Genomic DNA, 16,629 nt, shown 5'->3' with positions numbered 1-16,629 from the left:
ATAGTCGAACCCCCTGCCCAAGGCAAGAGTCCTTATACCATTCTGGACAAATGGTTATCCAATCTTTTCTTGAAAACATCCAGCAATGGAGCACCCATAACTCAAGCTGTTCCACTGATTCTCAATGTCAGGAAATTCATCCTTATTTCCAGGCTGGATCTCCCTCTGATGAGCTTCCACTAATTGCTTCTTGTCCTGCCCTCGGGTTCTATGGATAATAAATTGACCTTTCTGTGACCATCCTTCAAGTATTGGAAGACTGATATCAGGTCTCCTCTAAGCCTTCTCTTCATTAGTCTAAAATGCCTAGTTCCCTTAATCATTGATTTAGCCTCCAGATCCTTTATCTTCTGTTACACTTTTCTGCACTCTTTTTAGGGCTTCAGCATTTTTTTTATATTGTGGTAACTAGAACTCAATTCTAAATATGGCCTCATTAGTGCAGTATAGCGCAGTACTATCACTGGTCGCCACCTTTAAAGCGCTCCATGGCATAGGACCCGGGTACCATCGAGACCGACTTCTGCCACCAATAGCCTCCCACTGGCCAGTTTGCTCCCACAGAAAGGGTCTCCTCAGGGTGCCATCGGCCAAGTTATGTCGGCTGGCAACACCCAGGGGGAGGGCCTTCTCTGTGGGAGCCCCAGCCCTGTGGAATGAACTACCCTCGGAAATACGTAAGATCTCCGACCTCCGGGTATTTCGTTGTGCACTGAAGACCCTGTTGTTCCGCCAGGCCGGGCTATCAACATAATAATTTTAAATTGGGGTATTTTAAATTTCTGGGGTTTTAAATTGAGCCGAATTTATTTAATAATTTTAAATTTTAATTGATGTTTGTCTTGTGTTTTTAAATAGGCTGTACACCGCCCTGAGTCCTTCGGGAGAAGGGCGGTATAGAAATAAAATTATACTTATACTTATACTTATACTTCCTGTGTTTTTGCTGCTGTCCCTCTGCTGATCCAATCCAGGATTGTGATGGCTTTTGGGGGCAACTGCAGCACGCTGCTAACTCATACTTAAGTGGTGAGTCACCTGAATAGCTAGATCCCTCTCACAGGCACTATATTTGAGACAGGTACTGCCTACCCTGTACTGTGTAGCCTACATGCAGGACTTTACTTTTCTCACCACTGAACTGCATCTTGTTGGATAGGGCCCAATGCTCAAGTCTGTCAAAATCCTTCTGACAAGATCCTTGACTCTATATTACAAAATATTAGCATTTCCCCCAACTTAGTGTTACCCACAAATTTAATGAGCACCATTTCAATCCCCTCATCTAGTTCATCTATGGAAGATGTTAAAGAGCATTGGGTCCAAAAGAGAATCTTGAAGTATTCCACTGCATACTTCCCTCCATGTAGATATAGTTCCATTGAGGAACACATGCTGAGTGCAGTTGGCCAGGCAACTGAAATCCATCTAGTGGTAGTACTGTCTATCCCACCTTCTTCTGTCTTACCAAGAAGTAGGCTGTGGTCTACTTTATCAAACACCTTGCTGCTATCTAAGTATACTATATTCATACCATTTCCTTAGTCCACTAATATAGCTACTCTACCAAAGAAGACAATCAAGTTTGTTGGCATGACCTGTTTTTAAGAAACGTTTAGAGCAATAATGCTTGGGAATCTCAGGACCTTTTCTGCGCTACAAAAAAACCCCTGTATCTTTCTGTGTTTTACAATTGTATTAATAAACTGTCATTAGTCAAAAATAATGTTACAAATGGTAAGTATCGTGATGGCATCATTTCTCAATCTCCATATTTCAGCACTGTACCATGTTAATTGTACAATTGGCTTTTGCAATTATTCTGGATCTTTATTCCATCATAATGCTGCTGTATATCCTTCACCTTCTGTATGAAAAAAAAAAAAACCATCTGTTTTTCCTCTTCCATTAACATGAGTCAGCAATTTTAAATCAAATGGAGAAGTTGAATGATTTGTAACATACAGTACAGATGAATAGATTCACTTCAGAGCCACTCACCTTCATCTCAATATTATTCACATAATTGTCCAAGGAAGACTGAACAGTATGAATTTCTTTCTCAAGTTTTGAAATCTCATGCCTGCTGATATTGATATCTCCAGAGAGTTTGGCAATGCTAGCATCGCATCTAGAAAGTTGATAACAAAGAAGAGGGTAGTTTCTGTATTTCCTCCATACCATAAATTTCCTCTTCTGTAACCATTCAGAAGTGTATCTCCAACAAGAATTTTCTTCCCTAAGGAAGGATTATGTATTTTATACCTTTACTCTTTTCTGATTCTTGAAACCTTTAGTTTCAGATATCTGACTACTCACTTCTGCTGGCTGCTAAATTCTGCTATAAAATTTAACTTAGTTGCACTACATTACAGTAGTTGTGTCCCCTTTTAATGCTAAGTACATGTGCTCCTCATTTTCCAGGATATTTGGTGACATCATAAAGAAAGATGTAACTACTCCCCCCCCCACTTCCTTATTCCACTTCTATGGACTTTTCCCAAAAATCTCAAAAATTAATGTATTACTGTGCATAGTAATGGTTCATAGTCCTTACACTTTTCATTCTTCTTCTACATTCTTTTATATCTCTGAGGCAAAACCAACAAACCCTTGTAGCATGTTGAGGAACTATCAGCATAAACTTTTATGAATCAGAGTTCATTTTATCAGATATATGAACAGTGGCTCATTAAATTTAAATATATGTAGGTTGATTGATTATGTAACATTAAGTTGTTTTCAATTCCTAACGACCACATAGATCTCTTTTTTCCATGTCAATCTATCCCTGTCCTATTCTTTTTTTAAAAATAATTTTTATTATTATTTTTAAAATAATTTTTATTAAAAAATTTGTTCCTATTCTTTCACGTCTCCCAGTGGTGTACTCATTGCCTAACTGAGTCCATTCACCTTGCTGCTGGTCTTCCTCTTCTCTTTTCTCTATCGTTTTCAGCATTAAAGCTTTTTCTAGAAAGCCTGGTCTTTGCATCAGGTGTCCAAAGTAGGATAATTTTGAGCTTGGTCATTTGTGCCTTGAATGAGAAATCTGGGTTGATTTGTGCAAAGATCCATAGGTTTGGTTTCTTGGCTGACCACAATATTCTGTCTTCTCCAGTACCAATGTTAAAAACACCAATATTCTTCTTATCCTATAGAGTCCAACTTCCACTTCCACAGTGTGTCACAGAAAATACCATGTACAATTCTGATCTTTGTAGGTATTATACGATCATGCTGCTTGAATATCTTCATGTCTGCTCTACACACACACACACACCAGATTTTTTAAAAAAGAAGTTGGAACATCTATTCTGCCAATTTAAGATGACATATCATTCCGCACATCTGGCAAGCAGATTTTGGTTCACAAAAGCTTCTAACATCAAAAACATTCCTTCAGATTCATCTGACTTTTTCACTGATGCAACATAAATTACTATGTGAAATCCCCAGATTATTTTCTCAATAAATTATTTCATAGAAGAATTTTAATTTTCCTCTTTTCTGGGTGTCTTGCAACATGGCATTCTTTCTTCTAGAATGGCCTTGCTGCACATTATGTGTTTGTATGTGCATTTATATGCATGTGTGTGCATGTGTACATACACATTCATTTTATTTTATTTCATTTAGAGACCACCCAACACCAGAGTGACCCTGGACACCTTTCACTTTATAAGGGTAGAAAAAAAAATAAAAGAAAAAAAATCTCTTTGATTTATTTTACTGGTGATTTTTTTATTCTTGGAAACTAGGCCAGCTTAGACTTTCTTTAGGTAAACACTGTAAGCAAGCGATATGCAAAAAGTGCTTACATGGTTGTATAAATAATTTCAATGTCCTCTAGCTTAGCCCAAAAATAATTATTCATACTTGGTTTCATTAAAATATAGGTTGCATAAATACAAGTACTGGTGTTACTATGATAGGAGTTTGTGCTGATCTTAGAGATTTGTGTTCCAGCTCTTGGTTCCTCAAAAACATAGCAAACTAATAAATATCAGAAATTGTCATTGGCTTAATTTCAAAAAATGAAATTATATATAAACATATAAATAATTGGATATTCTAACAATCATATTTATTTATTTATTTATTGGTTCGATTTATATGCCGCCCTTCTCCGGAGACTCAGGACGGCTTACAATGCTTTTAAGCAATAGCCTTCATACTTTTGTATATACCTGCTTAGTAGGGCTTTCGGGCCCCTCCTAAGCGGTGTTCTTTTTATACAAAGTTAGCTTATTGCCCCCACATTCCGGGTCCTCATTTTACCTATCTCGGAAGGATGGAAGGCTGAGTCAACCTGGTGAGATTTGAACTTGCAGTAATTGCAGGCAGCTGGCAGCTAAGTGCTACTTAACAGCACTTTAGTCTGCTGCGCTACCAAGGCTCTTTATATAGAAAAAATCTATTATTTTCATTGTCAAACTGCTTCATTCAAGACTGTCCGTAGGAATAGTTAAAAAAAAAAACAAATTCAAAATGGTGGTCACTTCAGTACAACTAAACTTCTTCCTGCTTTTTTATGCAGCCACAGTCTGCAAACAATACTGACTATGTTAAGTATATTTAATTCTGACAGTGGGCTTCTAAGACCATTGATTTGATTTATATGCCAGTCTTTATAGTAATTTTACTTACAGGTAGACCTTGCTTAATGATCACAATTGGCATTAGCAACTTGGTAATAAACAATCACATGACCATGATGGCCTTACAAACTTCAAACATTTTCTTCAATCATTAAGCGAAGTCATGCAGTCGCTATGTGAAAAATCAACCTATTTCCAAAGTACCTGAAGGCAGGACAAGAAGCAATGGATGGAAACTAATCAAGGAGAGAAGCAACCTAGAACTAAGGAGAAATTTCCTGACAGTTAGAACAATTAATTAGTGGAGCAACTTGTCTCCAGAAGTTGTGGGTGCTCCAACACTGGAAGTTTTAAAGAAGAGATTGGACAACCATTTATCTAAAATGGTATAGGGCTTCCTGCTTGAGCAGGGGGTTGGACTCAGTGGTTGGATTCAAGTAATTTAACAACCGGTTCTCTGCCCTAATGATTTCTTCCAACAACCAGTATGACAAACTGCTCAGAAAGTTAACAACTGGTTCTCCCAAAGTGGTACGAACCAGCTGAATCCCACCACTGGTTGGACTAGAAGAAATCCAAGATCCCTTCAAACTCTCAGAATAAACTCTGTTATTCTGTTACCATTTTGCTTCCACTTTCTGTATTAACTCTGCTTGTTGAAAGCCAGTTGCAAAGCACATGAATGGTGATCACATAACTACAGGACACAGCAATACTGTAGTCATAAATGTGAGAATTGGTTGCGAAGTTACTTTTTTAGCACCACTGCAACTTCAAATGGTTGCTGCACAAGGCAGCTGGTAAGCGAAGACTACATGTACATTAGTGGCTACAGAGGCAGCCATACAATATTTCTAATTTCTTTCAAAGATAAAAGTAAGAGCAAAAACATTGTTCAAAGTTAAAGACAAAATTATTTTTTGTTTGAATTCTCTGTCTCAACTTTAGGTGCAATATTATGTTTAAGCAAATCCTAAAGAAAACATTATTTTCTCCTCAAAACTGTAATGTGCAGGAAGGAGAAGCATATGGCCTTGTGCTCACTAAGATTAAAACATGGTTTATCAAATTGTGAGAAGGTAGCTCCCACCAACTCACCTGGCCACTCTTCCACGTAGGTCCCCAACCCCTTGCAGGTGTTTATGGTCCAGACTTTGCACAGCAAAATTAGTTCCTGATGTTACTTCATCTCTGGCTTTTATTTGTCTGTCCAACTCCTGGAATTTTATAAGCATTGTAAATGGCAAGTTATATAACATCAGCTGGGAAGAGAAATAACTTATACTAAAACAGTTGGGGCACTTAATTTTGGAACCTGAAAGGCACTGTTAGCAATTTGCTCTGGTAACAATTCAGAATTACATTGCAAAATAGATTGTTGGTATTTGTTCCATTGTTTTACAATAATAAGCTTGGTAGTACCTTTGGAACTTCTTAAAATGTGCAAAAGTAATATTTGCATATATATCACACATACATATATAGACAGTAAAATCTCAATTTTACAGATGACTACAGAAGAAAGGATTATTCCTTAGGCCTAAATATCCTAAACTGTGCAACTCTTTTATGCATGGACTTTTTGCTTGCATAACATGATTTTCTTCCTGTTTCCATTCAATCATATACAATTCTCAGAGATTGCCTGAACAAGTCTCTGCAGTTTTCTTGACAAGAGTCCCCCTTCCTCAAGCGGTTTGCCATTGCTGGTGGGACTAGAACTCACAATTGCCTGGTTTTTTGTCGAACCCTAACCAATATACCGAACTGGCTCTCAAGATGTTATATATCGATAAAATGGCAAATAGGTATTTTTCATTACACATGAAATTTGTTAAACTAAGATCAAATAAACAGAGCACACATATTGCTTTCAATATTCATTTTCAGTATAAAAATGTTAAGAATGTAAAAAAGGGGAAAATATCTAAAGATCATGCAAAAACATTTTAAAATGACAGATAGGTTAATAAACCACATAATGGGATTAGAATGACGGTTTTTAGCCTGGTGCCTTTATAGTACTAAGTAAACTTGCTGGAGTGTTATGCTATATTAAAATAAGCAAAACATGAATGCTTAAAGCAGTGTGCCACACAGAATGGCTCACGTACTCTTCTTTTTTGTATCCATGAGGACAAAACCCATCTACTTCTCACGTTAGTGAACTACTGTACATTAGTATTTGAACTGAAATAAATGTAGGTATTTTAATTAGCAAACAACTAAAAATTTAAAATCATGGCTCAAGTCCTACCGTGTTCTTTAAAATTTTAATTTGAAAGAAATCAAAGTTAGGAGGTGTGATTTGTTTAAAAGTAAAGAGAGGTGTCTGACCTCTGTTGCCAGGAAAAAATGGAAAAAAAGGTTTAGTAAAGTGGTCTTAAACTGGTCATAGCTTCTGCAATTAAAATGAATTCAATATACATGCAATGACCCACTAAGGATAAGTTCATATATTGTGCTGTTTGGATTGTATGGTTTTAGTATAGTACAATGAGCTGATCCAGCTATTGTGTTAGTAAAACACATTTTATTGCATGATTGGGATCCAGACAATATAACTATTCTAGTCTCACCCAGAGATTTAATTTAAAACTACAGTACCACTAATGACCATTATTTAATAGAGTGGATGTATGCAGGAATCAAGACCTCACTAAAAGTCATTTCCTATGGCCAGGTTTGAAAAACTATCTGATTTTGTCCAAGGACAACATTCGGTTATTGACATTATCACTCCTGGACCACATCAGTGGCTATAAACTGCCCACAATGCAAGTGTACAAAGAAAGAAAACATCATTGCCATGTTTTCTCTAATTTATTTCAAGTGCTTATTTATTATTTCATTAATATAATTGAACTTACTAATATTAGGTATTGTTTTTAAAAGTTTTTAATTTTCTCCCATAATCTTAAATATTCTAATACAAAAAATATGCCTGTTCCACTAATAGTATTTTTATTTCTATATGTGATTGATTGATTTGTCTTGCTGTGTTCACAGTAGATAAAGTCATTATGACTTTTAAGGCATTTTCAAACATGCTGTGTAGTATTAATGGAGCCATTAGAAAAACTGTTAGATGTTGTTAATTTATCTTTTTCCTGATGACCTCTTCTATAAGGACCCAAATTATTCATGATTATTATGGCAGACATGCAAGAGAAGTCAATTAAAATTAGTTCACTGTCTGAAAATATTTCATTATATTTTTCCCCCCCAAAGCCCTAGCATGTATGTTTTGTCTGGAGATCTCTTCATCTATGGACATTAACCAAGCCATTTGTGCCAACACAATAATTTCAGTAGGGCAAAATTTCCCTTCATCTAGTTCCATGCCCCGAGATGAAAAAGTGGGACCGGATAGCAAACCAGGATCTTAGGGCAACTCTGTCTGTAGAATACCAATATGGATGATGGTCGAGAAAAACAAACATAGCACTTTAGGTCCTTCTAAAACTATCCACGAAAAGAAACTGCAATTTCATTTCATCTGTCCTGTCTTTATACATTTGAAAAAAAAATGTGGGAGAAGAGATGGGAAACCATTTAAAATATCCAGTAAACATGTTACGAAGTATATTAAGCATTATATTAGGCATGTTAGGCAGCATACGAGGCAGTATAATATTCAGTGAACATGTTAGGCAGTACAATGAAAATGTCATCTAGAAACTATTTTATCCTACATTATGAGGTGAGAGAATTCTGGACTTCTAAAATTTGAAACTGTAGTGGATGTGTAAGTATGTGTATGAATGGGGTGGGTAGGGATTGTGAGGTTGAGGACATTTATTGCTATGTTTCAACCGTACCAGGATTCTTGACATGAGTCATGAAATTAGGATTCTTAAACATTGCTAGAAGGCTACAATAAAAATGCTGAGGAGGTTTAATCACCTAATGAAGACTTGAAAGAGTTTACAACTGCAAACTGTCTCTGCATTCCAGTGAATGAAAGGCAAGCAAAATTGAATCAAATGTTATCTGAAAAAACCCCCACCTTTAAGCTAAATTGACAAACTCAAAACTTTTCCAAATGCTATACCTATGTATAGAAAAGTTTAGGAACAAACTATGCAAATAGTTAATCTGCTTTAATCAAGATTTCTAAAGTGGTTTTTAATTTTAGGGAATTGGGTAGAGATCCATCTATGCCAAATGCCTCCATCATTTGAAGATTTCCTCCATTTAAATGGTGTGATCCTTAAATACCTTGCAGATAGGAAATAGGCAAGAGTTTCTACCTTCCTGGGAAGAAAAAAAGCTTCTAGGAATATATAATATGAATTTGACCTCTTTGAAGCTGAACATTGCATAACTTCTGAATATTTAATAAATTGCTAGTAACTGCCGATACCTCTATGTCGTGGCTCAGCTTTTTAACAACACTTGTGATTGTCTGGATGTGATATTCCAATAGCTGGTGAGCTGTTGCCTCCCCTTGCTGAAAGTTCTTATTTCCCTGAAGGTATGAAACAATGCCATCTTTGATCCGAAATGCCTGATCCAGAAGCACAGCAGTGGTACGCTCCTGATTAGATAGCCGATCTTCCAGGGAATTCACTCTGATTCCAGACACATTAGGAATTGCCGGTAGAAATGGCTGGCTTGGAGTTCTGTCCAAACAAATCACGAGAGAAGTAGAAAGAAAGTTAAAAGTAAATCCTTTATTACTGCATCCAGCTACAGCAACAAGATAAAATAATGAAGTACCTTTAGGTGGCAATTTCTGCCTATAACTCATGTGGCATATGAGTAATGAATGACTCAATATCTGAAAAGCTTTTAGATTAGAAGAGGAGGAGAAGAAAAAGAAGAATTCAACTTTGGAAGAATGACAGATGTTGTGTTGTTAAAAAGTAAACACAAGAGTTGTTTTTCCTATTTATTTTTTTTATTTATGGTCCAAGACCAAATCATAAAATTTTAAAATATACTGTAAAACTATAAAAAAAATCTTTTAGTAGTAATAATTAAAAATGTGAAAATAACTTTCTATTCAACTTCAGCAGAATTCTGATGCCAGGTTCAAAGATTAAGGGACATACATATATTCCAACCATCAGAGCACAGTGGCTCGCATGGTTAGGATGCTGGCTTGACAAGCTGCAAGCTCATGTTTGAGATCCGACTGCTGCCATGGGGCAGGTGAGCTCCCATTCTTCACTCCAACTCCAGTTCCTGCTGGGGACATGAAAGGAACCCCCAAATGGGTGTCCCCAGGCAACGGTGATGTCTCTGGCTAATCCTTTCAACCTGGAAGTGTTGCCTCCGACACAAGTACAATGTGATTTCCAGTCACCTGAATTCTTCCATGTACATTTTATACAAAAATATCAATTTATACAATAATGTCTGTATTACTATTTGGCTTGTCTTCTAGAATTGGGCCTAAAAATCCAACAAAGAATTGACAAATTATTACGCTATGATTAAAATAGCTAGCAAAATTTTTACTTGAACTATAATAGCTGGCAATATGTTCACTGGAAAGAATGTAGAGCTAATCTTCCATTTTGCCTCTGGCAGAATACATATCTATCTTTGTTTTGCTCTGACATTGAAACCTTAATTCTTCACTCCCAGTATTAAACCTTAATTCTTCACTCCCAGTATTAAACCTTTTCTTCATAAAGTATTTTCACATTTTGGAAGCATTTGTGCAGTTGCCTACTCATCAATAATGTTTATGCAGTTGCACACAAAATGTGTTTCTTTGGGAAGCTGTGGAAATGTTTTCAAATCACCTGAGATTCCTTTACATTAGTTTAAGACAGCCTGATTCTTAGTGCAGTCCATTAGGATTTACTATATTATTTTTAATAATTGATATAGCTTCTTTAAGATGCATGTTCTAATTCATGAACTTTATTTTACAGCAACTTTATGAGGTTAGTAAGTTACCATATAAAATGCTGAGATCATAAATGGTCAATTAATTTATAACTTTCAGCTTAGGCCTCATAGATTTATATTGATCAAGGCAGCTGTTCTATAATCCCTTCACACTTAAATTGCTCAATAACTGCTATATACTTATTTTGTTGGCACAGAATAAAAGGCATTTTAAATTGTTTTCTTCCCCATTGTTTTGGAATTTGAACCAAAACTCTTTAAAATTTTTGCCAGATTTTTCAGCATCATTAAAATAAAAATAGCAACAAGTTTATGAAAACTGAGTACAGGTAGTCCGTGACATACAACCATTTGCTTAGTGAGCGTTTGAAGTTATAACAGCACTAAAAAAGTTATTTATGACCACTTTTCACACTCGCAACCACTGCAGCATTCTATGGTCATGTGATCAAAATTCCGATGCTTGACAACTGGCATGCATTTATGATGGTTGCAGTGTCCAGGGGTCATTTGATCACCTTTTGCAACCTTCTGACAAACAAGGTCACAAGTGGGAGTGAATACCTCACTATGCTTCAGATGCTTCTGGATTGAAAGGATTAGCCACCTACAAGCTGTTGCCCAAGGGATGTCCAAATGTGTTAACCAGACACATTCATCGGAGAGGCTCCTTACAGCTTCATTAGGTTGACAGAAGACTTCAAAGAATTTAAAAGTAGAGAGTGGACCTATAGAAAGGTACAAGAACCAACATTGGACAGAACCAACGGAGGACCTGGGTTTGGTGAAAGCTGGGAAATATAGAAATCATTGCATAGACTGTGCATGGGTACCACAAGATCTAGATATTCTGAACAAATGAGGCTATTTGGTGGCTTTTCCCCTTTGCAATTGTGGTGGTGACATGCAGACAAGAACACATATGTATACCTGTCCTTTGTATCCTTATCAGTGCCCATTTGAAGACCTCATGGCCATGCAACAGAACACAATTAATGTTGTTGATTTCTCTTTAACTTGTATTAAAACTTGTATTTTTTGTTTTAAATTTTATGTCATATAGTGCACCTTATTTTAACTGAGATGCTTCTGACAGTAATAAACAAACAAACAAAGCCATTGGATAAATACTTATGATGGAGAGATTGAGGTGTTCTTATTAAAAAACCAACAGCCAAGTTTTCAAAGGCAGTAGCAAAATTTTAATTTATATACTTAGCTTATAGAAACTATTTGGGGCCTTCAATGAAATGTTAATTTCTAGGATTTCTTCCTTTTATATGTATGTACTATATATAGTTATTTATGCATGTACTAATGCTTTATCTCTTTCATACATAATAAAATCTGTACCCTCACGAATTTCATATATTAATCAGTTCTACTCCACCAGATCAAACCACTTTTGTTCAGCTCCATTGCAGTCTTCTCCTTTCTCTTGATTTCAGACACCCACAACATAAATATTTGTTCTTTATGAAGTCATTAATTATTTCATGTTCCATGTACTCATCTTACATTCCAAGTTACAATATTGTTGTCATTTCAGTTATTATCAAATGGGCCTTAAAATATTCACTTTAGTCAATCAAAACTTTCACAAAATGCTTTTTCAGAAATGAGAGAATTAAGACAGCTTTAGTGTACTCATGCCATATATAATATTCCCTACTTATAGTAAAGAAAATACTGAGCTGTTCTGGCCCAAGCACATTCACATTATTTTACACAAGCTAAGATTTAAAATCTAAATATTATTTTGGAAACCAATTTAGAAAATAGCCTTTAAAACACATTCCTCTAATAGTTTAGGAGAATGGCAATGAAAGCACAAAAAACCCACAAAGCACTCAGTGGAGGAAGTAACAGTTGGTAGAAAACGGTAATGAGGAAAAAGTAATAATCAGTGGGGAATAGCATTTAAAACATTACTAAGGTAATAGCAGTGAATAATCCTTGGGTGAAATGGAACAACATATTCACTACAGTTTTTAAAGAAAAGAAGGACACTATATAATCTTTTCTTTGAGGGATCTGGATAAACAGTGGCGAGGAGGGAAAAGTGTGGAAAAGGCACTTAAGTCAGGAGTTCAGCAGAAGACGGTGGAAAAATACATAGAGTCATATTACATTGTAACATACATATAGATTGGGAGTGGGGGGAGAACAGAAAGGATAAGGACAAGAATTGGTAGTAGACAGAACCGCTAGATGTTCATGAAAGGTTATCTGAGGGACCATCTCTTGCCAGTCACATCTACCCAACCCACCAGAGTTGGGAGGCAAGGAATGTTGCGGGTCCCATCCCCTAGGGAGATACATCTGGTGGGACCCAGAAGAATGGCCTTCTCCATAGTGGCTCCCTCTCTTTAGAACATCATTCTCCCAGAAATTAGAATGGCCCCCACTCTAACACTCTTCCGCAAGGCACTAAAGACCTGGTTCTGCCCGGGGGCCTGGGGAATGCAGAGTGGGATGGAGCCCATTAAATGGCTCATGTAATGTGTTGTCGCCAGGGTGGGGGGGTTATTTATTATATGATTTATTATATGATTTTCTCTTTTATTAGTTTTATTATTTTTTTTATATGAAGTTTTTATATTCTTGTAAGCCACCTTGAGTCGCCATGTGCGAATAGGTGGCAATATAAATTTCCAAAATAAATAAAAGGGCATAACGGAAGGCATCAATTCTTCTTGGCTGTGTCATTTCAACATGACTATTGGCATCCTAAATTTATGGTTCACCTGGAGCTGGGATTCAGATTAATTCAAAGGATGGACATTGTTATTCAATTCCTTTCTCTGATCTAGTCTCAGTTGACCAGGAACTGTGTGGCTGTAAGATCATAGGAGGAAATGAACTGGAAGGGAGAAGTTCTTTGAAAGTCCAGCAGTCTCTTTGAGTGTAAGTGCAAGTTCAACTCAATGAAGAACACTAACAGGCCTTTGCACATATTTCATAGTCTCAATAGCTGGGCTCATGTCCAATACGCTAAGGACCTTTGGTGCAAAGAGATTTCTTTCTGAAAAAAGGAAAAGCTTGCAAAGTGTTAGGCACTTAGATAACATAGATCTGGACTCTTAATTACACAGCTTTCACAGCTTAAGTGTCTCCAGCTGTTGATAGAGATAAGCACTCAAAATGATATTTTTCTTCTCTTTCTGGCTAGAAAAAGGCAGGGGTTGTATACTGTGCCTGGTGGGTGCAAATTATTCGGGGGTACCTAAATTGTAATCTCTTTGACTGAGATTGAAGGTTGGAAAAAGTTTCTCAGTTTTGACTGTCTTAAAAATTGATTGTCTTAGAATTATTCTATTCTTTTTGTTTTCAGGATGATCAGCACTGATGAAATCTATAATGCAATGAACTTTTCACCAGAATGCCTGTATGCAATTTCTATCTCCCCACAATTAAAGTGTTGTCCCTTTAGGCAGTTGTCATTAAATTCAACTTAAAAGGTCACATTCACAAATGGCAAGGGAAAGAAGGAAAGGAGATTCTTCATAAACATTGCCCTCTAATAACCCCGGATCTCCTTGAATACTTGATATCAAGATAATGAATTAAAACATCCATACAATGCAAATTTGTTTTTGTTTTTTTACAAAGCTGAATTTGGAGAAACTGTTTTCAGGAACAATTTAGGGAAAATCAAAGGGTAATCAAAACTACATTCCTAGCATTTACCTAACATAAGAGGTGAATATCCTTTTTCCCACTGCAAGAGAAAACTATGGGATGCAGCCAAACCTAAGAGTCAACTGATCCACAATAAAAGCATGTCCAGTTTGCAGCTATGAATCACACTGGTCCACCCCATTTCTCCTTTTGGGCAACTCCACATAAAATTAGGAGGTATAATTAAGCGTATAAATTCAGATTGAATGTGAACAAAATTAATTGTTCAAACATGAAGACCAGATAGAGCAGAGGTCTTCAAACTTGGCAGCTTTAAGATTTGTGGACTTCAACTCCCAGCTATGCTGGCTGGAGAATTCTGGGAGTTGAAGTCCACAAGTCTTAAAGCTGCCAAGTTTGAGGATTCCTGAGATAGAAAATGGAAAGTTGGAAGAACACTACGAGATCTTTGGGTCCAATCCCCTGCACAGTTCAGGAATCAGTTACTACAATAAGCCTGGCATACGTTTCAGTTTAGAAACCTATAGTGAAAGAGACATTGCCACCTATGGGACATCCTGTTTCTTGTACAATGGTGGCCAACTAAAATCTATTGCTTTGTAATATGAACCATTGTTTCTTACCCTGTCTTCTGGAACAATTCTGAACAACTGCCAACTCTCACTTCCACATGACAAGTCCTTCAAAAACTTGAAGGCAACCACCATGTCAGAATTAACTCAAATGCTAATAAGTTAACATATTAATAAGTTAGTAAGTTAGGAGGGATGTGGTGGCTCAGTGGCTAAGACACTGAGCTTGTCGATCGAAAGGTCTGCAGTTCAGCGGTTCGAATCCCTAGTGCTGCATAACAGGGTGAGCTCCAGTTACTTGTCCCAGCTTCTGCCAACCTAGCAGGTCAAAAGCACATTAAAAAAAAAGCAAGTAGAAAAATAGGGACCATCTTTGGTGGGAAGGTAACAGCATTCCGTGCACCTTTGGCATTTAGTCATGCCGGCCACATGACCATGGAGACGTCTTCAGACAACGCTGGCTCTTGGCTTTGAAGCAGAGATGAGCACCGCCCTCTAGAGTCAGGAACGACTAGCGCAAATGTGCGAGGGGAACCTTTACCTTTACTTAATAAGTTAGGACATTTTTTGTGGTTAAAACTTATCTAATTTTTTTAAAATTCATAGCTTATAGATGTGTTCCTCTTCCAGTTGAATAAATACTGAATATGTACAGCCAATTCTGCCTTTATTTTCTTATGTATATGTTCAGCATTTTATTAAGATGTTATTTAATAGGCTTCTGTTCCCCAATATTCTAAAATAAATGTATTAGGTTTCAAAGTAAAGCAAGTATTTCTTTTCTGCTGATTTTGGATTACATTAACCATCTTCATCACCCTAAATCAAGCTCTGGCATAATCAGGAACCTTCCATGGTAAAAAATATCTATTTACCACTCCAGCCATTATTGGCAGACAGTTAATAAGAAGTAATACAAATAATACAAATCTCCATAAGATATGCCCAAGGAATCTTATATTTATATACAGAAACACTTAAATTATGATTAGCCTATGTTCAAATTCAAATAATCTAAATAATCCCCCCAAAATACAAAATGAAGTTCTTCAGTTAATTTGTGATAGTATGCATGGATATGAAAAAGTAAAATCTATGAAAACAATTGTCTGCTGTTTTTTCTACTAAACATTTTAGCAGTCTGAAAATGGCAAAAGGAGCATTTCAAAATCCATACAAAACTCTGATCCAAAAACAACCAAGTTGACTTAGGAAGTCCAATTAAATTTCCAATTTCTACCCAACTCTTGATCCAAATTTAATAATTCCTTTTCAGTTAGTTTGTTAATCATAATTAGTTCCATAAATGCCATTCAGTTCTAGTGGAATAATTACAGTTATTACTGTGGAAAGGGAGTACAGAATGTTTGGAAGATAGTGGGAAGAAATGAGAGCTGGAGAGTGAGGGAAAGAACTTAGAACAGCAAGAAAATCATGAACATGAACAAGGTAGAAGGATCAAGCAGATCTTGGAATAAAAAAAAGAGGAAGGCTGAGCATGGATTGCATAGCACATGTGATTAAAGGAAACCTAAGAAGAGAGAAGAGAAGGCAGGTTGGTTAAAATAATGCTCTCCTTCTAGTTCATTTATATTCTTTGAAGGTATCTTTCTATGTAGCATGTACTTGTGACATTTTCCTATTTACCTAACTCATATCCACATCTTAGAATTTAAAAGAGCAGGCTATAAAGCTTTACATTTAGCAGCAGATTTCTATGGACAGGAGAGGGAAGAACGAGAGACAAAGAGAGAAATTAAGGGTAGCTATTCTCCTCTACGCAAGGACAACCCAAGGTTTACTTAGCATCAGAAGAAGGATACCATGTTAAAATTACATCATATTCTAGGAAGGTAGTAAAAATGCATTCTTCATTTTCATTAAGCTAATCTTTTCCTGATTTTTAAAATTGTGATCAGACTCATACTATTAGAAGAAAACTCAGGATT

General features: G+C 36.4%; 1 protein-coding gene across 4 annotated transcripts in view; it reads right to left on the bottom strand.

Moving 5' to 3' along the window:
* Nucleotides 1–16,629, bottom strand: part of FAM81B (family with sequence similarity 81 member B) — a 34,622-nt gene that overhangs the window by 7,706 nt on the left and 10,287 nt on the right. For all 4 annotated transcript variants that reach the window (XM_034440693.3, XM_034440694.3, XM_034440695.3 and 1 more), the window contains 3 exons: nucleotides 8,968–9,226; nucleotides 5,700–5,818; nucleotides 2,002–2,131 (listed from right to left, as the gene is read on the bottom strand). In XM_034440693.3, the coding sequence (XP_034296584.2) occupies nucleotides 2,002–2,131; nucleotides 5,700–5,818; nucleotides 8,968–9,226 (508 nt within the window). The remainder of the gene's footprint in view (nucleotides 1–2,001; nucleotides 2,132–5,699; nucleotides 5,819–8,967; nucleotides 9,227–16,629) is intronic.

The sequence above is a fragment of the Pantherophis guttatus genome, chromosome 2, assembly GCF_059756535.1.
Source record: "Pantherophis guttatus breed Tessera chromosome 2, ASM5975653v1, whole genome shotgun sequence".
In the NCBI taxonomy this organism is placed as follows: domain Eukaryota; kingdom Metazoa; phylum Chordata; class Lepidosauria; order Squamata; family Colubridae; genus Pantherophis; species Pantherophis guttatus.
Note: the sequence above shows the minus strand (reverse complement) of the source record. Positions and strands in the feature narration are given on the sequence as shown.